The following is an 8,945-nucleotide window of genomic DNA, read 5'->3' on the forward strand; positions in this document are numbered from 1 at the left end:
CGGAAGAATTTGGGGCACAAGGCCCGGACGTCCGGAACACGCGGACGCCCCCGCGAATAGAGATCGCACCACCGAACGAACACCGCGACGAAAGGCGCGGATTCGAACCATCCGCGAACACGCAGATGTTAGAACAACTGCGGAAATGGGGACGTCCGTTTGACGGTCGCGACCCAATCGCGTTCCTGGAACGCGTAGACGACCTCCGCGCGAACTACGGGTACTCTGGCGAGCAGTTATTGAATGGGCTGTCCGATCTCCTACGAGGAGACGCCGTCGCATGGGCGCGAAATAACCGCGAAGACTGGCGGACGTGGGGGGACTTTTGTAACGCCATCCGCCGGCGGTATCTGCCCCCACAATACATAGAAGATTTACAACAGCAGATAGCCGAACGAAAACAACGAGAGACTGAAAAGTTCGCGCCATACGCGGACGAGATGATGACTCTCATACGCCGAGCTGGGGGGTTTACGCGCGACCAACGACTGTCGCGAATTTACGCGAACATGCGGCCAGATTATAAGAGGTACGTCAAACGCCGGGACGTGCACGACTTAAACAAATTGTTCGATGACGCCGCGGAGTTCGAGCGGATCGAGCAGGAGCAACCGAGCCGGAGACCGTACAGCGCTACGACACCGACCGTAGCGACCGCGTATAACCGGGAGGAGTGCCGCTGGCGCTGCAAACAGTGGGGGCACACCCGGTTTCAATGCAAGCAAACACCCCGACTTTTCTGCTCGCAGTGCGGGAAAGATGGAGTACTTACTGACAACTGTCATCCGCCGCCGGGAAACGCCAGACGCGCCGGGAGTACCACGGCCAAACCCCGGGCGCCCAGACGATAGTGAAATATACACCGCGGCCACATATTACGGCTACAATCCACGGACACCCCGTGGAAGCCCTACTCGATTCAGGATCAGAAATCTCGTTCGTTAATGCCGAAACCGTCGAGACTATAAAAAGGCTAGGCATCAAGCCCAACGAGGAGAATAGCCAAGTGCAAATGGCCGATGGCACCACCGCCCGGACCTTCGGAAAGGTCCGACTATCGATGGACGTATAAGGACGGACCTACGTCCACGACTTCTGGGTCCTGCCGACTCTCCGAGAAGCCGCATTCATCGGGATCGATTTGTGGAGTCGCCTGGGGCTCACAATCTCACCACCGCGACAGCTACGAGCCCGACACCGCCAGCCAACCTGCGGAAAGACCAGCGGGCTGGCTACTTGAACAAAGGAAGAAGAAAACCGTCTGAAAGAATTCCTGGACCACAAACTCAAAAAGTTCCAGGCGGTCACAGGACCGACCCCGCTGGTCGAGCACTACATCCGATTGAACCGGACCGTACCAATCAAGCAAAGATATCGGCCACGCAATCCGGCAATGCAAGCCATCATCGACGCGGAAGTCGAAGAAATGGAAAAAGCGGGGGTAATCGAGCCATCTCGAAGTGCATGGAGCTCGCCCATAGTGGTCGTCCGGAAAAAGGACGGGAAAAACCGCTTTTGCATCGACTTTCGGAAAGTCAACGAGATCACCGAGAAAGATGCATACCCGCTGCCTCAAGTCACCGCCACCTTGGACAAACTACGCGGCGCCCGATATCTAACGACGCTCGATTTAGAAAGCGGGTACTGGCAAGTATCGTTGGCACCAGAAAGCCGACCGATCACAGCATTCACCGTACCGGGAAAAGGCTAAATGCAATTCCGGGTGATGCCTTTCGGGCTGCACTCCGCCCCGGCCACGTTCCAGCGCCTGCTCGAAACCGTCATCGGACCCGCGCTCGAACCGAACGTATTCGTATACTTAGACGACATTATTATAATCAGCCGCACGTTCGACGAACATTTAGACTTGCTCGCCGAAGTATTCCGTCACCTCCGTCAGGCCCGCCTCCGGTTACACCCAGACAAATGTCGATTTTGCGTCGACCACCTGAAAAACCTGGGGCACATTGTTGACCGTACCGGAATCCACACGGACCCTGACAAAGTCAGCGCGGTCGCGAATTGGGCCGAACCCCGTTCGGTAAAACAAATCCGACAGTTCCTCGGGATGGCGTCGTAGTTCCGACGATTCATAATAAATTTCTCGACGCTAGCCGCACCCTTCACGCAATTAACAAAGAAGAACGCCCGCTGGGCTTGGGGGGCGGAAGAAGCCGCCGCGTTCCAACAATTAAAACACGCGTTAACCACCGCGCCCGTATTCGCATGCCCGGACTTTAACCGCCGTTTCTTCCTACAAACGGACGCAAGTACCGGCGGCCTCGGAGCCGTCCTCACGCAATATCACGAGGACGGCGAACGCGTCATCGCCTACGCGAGTCGCACGCTATCCGGCGCCGAAAGAAATTAGAGCGCCACGGAGCTCGAATGTCTCACGGTTGTCTGGGGCATACGGAGAATGCAAAATTATCTAGAAGGGTACGCCTTCACCGTCATCACGGACCATCAGTCTTTACGCTGGTTGCAAAAACTGGAAACTCCGACTGGACGACTCGCCCGCTGGCTATTCGAGCTCCACCAATTTGACTACGAGATCAAATACCGACGAGGAGCGCTAAACCGCGTAGCCGACGCGCTCTCACGAAAACCGGAAATAAACGCGATTCAAACAATACATTGCCGCTAGTACAATCGCTTGCTAACCGAAATCCGACGCGATCCTGCCGCGCACCCGGATTACCGAATCACAAACAACGGGCTCTATCGCCATATCCTCCACGGTTTAAACTTCAAAGAAACATCCGCCGACGAACAGTGGAAACTGTGCGTGCCCCGCGAGCAACGCGGAGAGATCCTCCGACAGTCCCACGATGCCCCCACGGCCGGTCACGGGGAGGGGGGTCGCGAAAACCATCGTCCGCGTTGCTGAAAAATTGTATTGGCCCTGGATGTTTCGGGAAATCACCAACTACGTCCGACACTGCGCCAAATGCCTAGCGCATAAACCGCTACAACAAAAACCGGCAGGACATATGCACGCGACAAACGTTAACCGCCCCTGGGAACACGTCACGGCCAACCTAGTGGGACCGCTTACCCGAGCACGCCGGGGGCACGTATGGCTGCTAGTCATGCAAGACCGGTTTTCAAAATGGGTAGAACTCGCGCCATTAAGAAAAGCCACGGCACCGGCCGTAATGCGCGAGATCACGAACGTATAATCCTGCGACACGGCCACAGTATATACAGTAGCGCAACTCCCTGTCGGCACCTTTGATGTTAGTGTTGGCCAAAACGGAGTGCGAATGCGCGAAATAAGTAAGTTGGTATGTAACGCCATCTGAACTTCTCTCTCGTTCACTCTCGTTTTTCATTCTCTCTCTAACTCATTGATACATATGGAGCAATAGATAATAATCCAAAATAATGTATTTTAATAAAAAATATATACAGATAAATTGTTAATAATATATTTAAAAAAGGAAAAAAATAAAATAATAAAAAGATAAATATAATTATGCTAATATACAATATATTACATAAATAATTATGCTATATGCAAAATAGATAAATTGCGCAATCGTACAATAAATAACATATAATGTCATCTATTCTGCCAAATAAGGTAGGCAGTAGACATTTAATTGGGTATTTAAATAATGTGAAAGAGAACGAGAGAGTAGAAAAAAAAGAGTAAGTGAGAGAGAAATTTAGATGGCGTTACTGGCCAACTTACTTATTTTGCGCATGCGCACTCCGTTTTGGCCAACACAAAATCGGGAGAGTTGCGCTACTGTATATACTGTGACACGGCCGCCCCGATGTCATTATATCGGACAACGGAACGCAATTTAAGTCTGCGCCGCTAACAACGAGGCTCAACGCCTTCAATATCGAGCATCGTACCGCACCCGTCCGCGCCCCACATTGCAACCCCGTAGAACGCACCAACGGCACGATAAAAACAATGGTGGCACAATACGTAGACCGCGACCACCGAGAGTGGGACGAAAATCTCCCTGCGCTGCAATTCGCGTACAACACCGCCACGCACGACGCCACAGGATACACGCCAGCATACTTAAACCACGGCCGCGAATTAGTCCCGCCCGCCCCCGCCCTCCCAACACCTACGGAGGCCTCAGAACCCGACATCGTCCGACAACAACTTCGAGACGCCGAGGAAGTCGTGCGCATCAACCTGGCCAGGGGATTCCAGCGACAACAGCGATATTATGACCTACGACGGCGAGAATGGCGACCAAAGCTGGGCGAATATGTTTGGAAGCGAAACTAACCGCTATCCAACAAAGCAAACGCATTCAATGCAAAGCTCGCGCCAAAGTTCATCGGCCCACTAGAAGTACGTCGGCTTATTTCGCCGGTAATCGTCGATCTCCGGAGCAAACGCGGGAAATGGTATCGCCATATACATATCCAGGACCTAAAACCCGCTCCCGGCGAAAATAAAAATATTGATACCGACGACAACAACAATACAAAGGATCCGGAAGACTATAACAACAAAATAGACGAAAACAATAACGAGGAGGACGACGAGCAAAACAACCCCACCACGAGCTAAGAATCAAAAGCCGACGAAAGGAGAGCAACCAGAAAGATCACGAGCTCAGAAGCCTTCGAGATGGATATCGAGAGACATCCTCGAAGCTATTAACGAGATCTTGGAAGATCCCGAGCCGCCCTACGGCACAGGGGTGCTGGAAGTACCGCCGATCTCCCGGCCGCCACCACCAAGACGGCCGCCGAAGGTCGGCACCGCCATCCAGCGGTCCGACAGGACAAACCAGCGGAAGCTGGCCATGTTGGCCACACCGCCGCCGGCGCTAACCGCCTGCCACCGTCGCCGTACAACACCAGCACCGATGAGGTCGCCAGCCAAGCGACCAAGATCGCCACCGGGCCAGGATCCAGTACCAGAGGAGCGAACAACGGGGGAAACACCACCCGCCCCCCCCCATGCCCGAAATCCTGGTCCCGATAGGGCCCGCGCCGGCACCTCCGATCATGGTGGAACTCGAGCCGGGACTAGTAGCGCCGATCACGTATTTAGCGGTACACGTGTCCCGGCGATACAAAATACGGATACCGCAAGGACGATGGACCTTACGGTTCAATAGCGCCGGAAAATTGCGCTACCGCCGCAAGATGACCGAATGAGTGAGCGAATGCCACAAAGTTCAGGCACTGTAGGCGGGGGGGGGTGATGTAACGTTGCACCCCCTATCGTTACCCTGCAGTAGGCCGCCGGAAGTCTGCCGCCCGGCGAACACCAGCCGGGCAGGGGCAGAGGCGCCGAACGCCCATTTTTTAAACACTTATGCGAACGCCCGTACCACAGTTACACGGTCGCCGTAACGAAAAGCTCGGAAAACCGAACACCGCCGAGTGCTGCCGTAAAAGCCCGAGAGATACCAGCCGAAACGCCGCGCCGTTTCGCCCAGGGGAGATGACGTATTTACCGTAATTACCCGCGGAAAAACAACACGTCATTATCCCCACCCGGGGGCGAACGACGCGGTTACCGTTAGACGCTCGGGTATATAGCGGCAGCATTTTTACATCCCGGCACGCTATCTAAGATTCGGTCTAAGATAAGCGAGTTCGCCGCTCCGTCGAGGCTTCTCGACTCCCGATAGCCATCCTCTATCCGCGTACGGAAGTAAGGGACGGAGAGTTCTCCGCCCGATCGAGGATTCTCGATCTCCGGCCGCATCACTCCGCACACCTGGGAATACGCGGATAAGCACACGCAAACGTACCGACACGGTTTTAGCGTGAGCCAGCAATTATAATCGCACCGAGATACGTAACCGTATCACACGATAGAATTCCGCGCGCCGTCAAAATAAACACGGCCTTGCCGTACACGCGCCGATCGACCTCGCGCACCGACCAACGAACGCGAATTGCATCTAATGCGTTGCATTATCCGCCGCGCGCTAGCTTCACGCAACATATTGTAAATAGACCATTGCCGAAAGAGGCGAATAAATACGCTGCATTATAACTTAAGCTTTTCGTGTGTCTCACCTTTTCACGAGCCCTGATCCCGACCGAGTTCATCCGCGCGCGCTCGCGAAAAGTAACCCAGTTACAATGTTTATTCAATATTAATGTAAATCATATAAATGTGTGTGTGTGTGTTTGTGCGTGTGCGTACGTGCGTGCGTGCATGTGCGCGCGCGCGTGTGTGTGTGTGTGTGTGTGTGTAAAATATAAAATTATAATAATGATAATAATTATTATATAAAAATACTAAAATATAAAATATATAATAATATGTTAGGGTGACGCTCCATCTGAAACAGAAAAGAAATCTTATTAATAAATTAATTCAAATATTATAAAATTTTTAAAAACAGATACTTACAATGTTCACCAATCCTTGAACTCGACCGATAATGGATAACGTCTCAGGTGATTGTCCAAGCATGCTGTATACGATTTGATTAAACTGATTTCTCGACCATGTGTCACTTGCACTACCGAATTCACTGGTATGTTACTCGATAGCGCCGGGACATAGACATCTAAGCGTTTGTATTGTTTGCGTAACGAATGTCTTAAACTTTGTAGTCGTGCAATTCGGCCAAGCAGCGATCGAATCGCAAGCCCCTCTGACACTCTGATTCGATATTGTGCATCTAACTCATCGAGACATTTAAGATACTTGTCTTCCCATAAGTCACTTGAACACGCCGAGTTTACCCTTATGAAATCATCCCATAGATATTGTTCTAATCGCGTAATGTATTTGAGTTCCTCCATATTTCCTATTCAAGTCTTTTCACAACACAAGTTTTTGTCCAGCTTATACAGTGCAAATTGGGCACATATTGCAGGGCATTATCTGATACAGCGGTTTTCTACACTCTCTGCAAAACGATCCCAGGATTAGTTCATAAATTGCACTTTCATATTCTCGCATAACACGGATATTCGAAAATAAGTCTGAAATTCGCATAAAACAGCATGTGCTATATTTTTCGTTGTCTTCACTTTTATAAAAAAAGTATATACAGCACATTTTCACCACACCTAAACTATTTATTTCAACTCGGTTTAAAGTACGTTGATTTATGTCCGTAATATCACTACTGCAGTCACTATCGTAATCGGAATCCTCCGAAAGTACGCGGTCTTCGTCTGATGATTTGTCCAACAAATTCTCAATTTCTATCAAGTTGTCATCTTCGGGAATGGCATCCTCGTCATCTTCAATAACCATAACTTCTTCATTATCCATAACACATATTGTTAAGATTGTCGTAAGGGCGTAGACGGTTGCGTACTATAACGTTGCACACTCCTCTCGTTTATATATATTTTAATTTCATATCTTTTGTCTCCTTCTAACTGGAGTATTACGTCTCATCTATCTCATCATTTTTCTACATCTTTAGCAGAGTGTGTTGAGAGAAAGATCTAAGTTTTGTAACGCGGTCACCTCGCTCGACGCTCGGATCGGCTCGTCGGTGTCCGGGTTCGAGAGGAGGGGAGACTCAAGCTTACGAGACACAGTATAGATAGAAAGAGATAGTTTTATTCAGTTGAAGAAAGATAGATACAGTGTGCAGGGTCTGGCGATAGCGTGCGGTGAATGCGGTCGCTGGTAGCAGGATCTGCGGAGCGCAGTGCGCAGGCGCGAAGCGAAGGGCGCAAAGCCGCGAGAAGCGAAAGCCAGGCGCGGCAGGCAGGCGGTGACGGTTTTATTTACATGCGCTGACGGCGCGATTAGAACTAGCGACTTATGACTAACAGGCCTTATACCTAACGGACTTAATACTAGACAGGGCTTACTACTAGCAGGTCTTATAACTAGCGGACTTATTCTTAGACCGGGCTTATTCCTAGCATGCGGTTACAACTAGCGGACTTAGCACGAACAGGCCTTAAGACTAAAATGCGGTTACAACTAGCGGACTTAGTGCTAACAGGCCTTATACCTAGCAGGTCTATGACTACGAGACTTAGAGCTAGCGGACTTATCTCTAGCATGCGACTAATATTTACAACGCGGTATTTACATGCACCTTATTCTATGGGTTAGGTTAGGTGGTGAGGTATTGCGGGTAGTACCGAGTGTCACGTCGGGCCTACCTTGGCAACGGAAACCGGCGAAACCCGGCAGGGCTGAGCGAAACCTCAGCCCGGGTAGGTGTTAGGAGCCGGCGAAACCCGACAGGGCCAAGAGAAACCTTGGCCCGAGGAGTGGTGACAGGAGTCGGCGAAACCCGACGGGGCTGAGCGAAACCTCAGCCCGAAGGTAGAGAGAGCCGGCGAAACCCGGCAGAGACGAGAGAAACCTCGTCCCCGCGAGGCAGTAGGTATTAGGCAGGTTCGTGTCTGGAGTCGGATCGCAGGATGGGATCTGGTCCCGATGTCTCGGCCGGCCGGGTTTGCTGGGAGTGAACGCGCATGCGATAAGCAATATGGCGGCGGGCAGGACAGGTAGAGCTGGGTTAATAAGCAGGCCATGTGTGTGTATCTATATATTTGGTGACTAGTTATACACCGGCCGTAGTAACGGCCTTGCCGTTACATCTTTACAGACTGTGCATATCTATTACACCGTTTTATTCATACATAACGGATGGGTTAAATAATTAAATTCACAGATAAATAGTAAAATAACTTATTTATTATAAGCATCGTGAAGAATATCATTTACAGCACATGTTAATAACTCGCAATCTATGAATGATTCGCTGTTAAACATATCACTTTCACGTTCGCTTTTGCAGCGTTGCATACATTAGCGATATTATTCTGTTGTAAAACCGTTACAAATTGTTTGAATTTTTTATTTACAATATGAGTATTTTTGCATAGCCAGTAATACATATGATCTATGCATTTTTCAAAATCGAATAAATATAATAGAGTTGGCGGTTTCATGTATAAAGAATTATTGGATAATCCGATTTTTATAATATTCGAACTAGATATTTATTATTATT

At 50.2% G+C, this 8,945-nt stretch overlaps 1 protein-coding gene across 1 annotated transcript; it reads left to right on the forward strand.

Moving 5' to 3' along the window:
- The first annotated feature begins 4,215 nt into the window (after positions 1–4,215).
- Positions 4,216–5,102, forward strand: LOC115241929 (WAS/WASL-interacting protein family member 1-like). The gene is made up of 2 exons (XM_029817901.1): positions 4,216–4,380; positions 4,494–5,102. The coding sequence occupies exons 1-2, from the start codon at positions 4,216–4,218 to the stop codon at positions 5,100–5,102; spliced, it is 774 nt and encodes a 257-aa protein (XP_029673761.1).
- The last annotated feature ends 3,843 nt before the right edge of the window (positions 5,103–8,945 follow it).

Source organism: Formica exsecta, unplaced genomic scaffold, assembly GCF_003651465.1.
Source record: "Formica exsecta isolate Colony F162 unplaced genomic scaffold, ASM365146v1 scaffold542, whole genome shotgun sequence".
NCBI lineage: Eukaryota > Metazoa > Arthropoda > Insecta > Hymenoptera > Formicidae > Formica > Formica exsecta.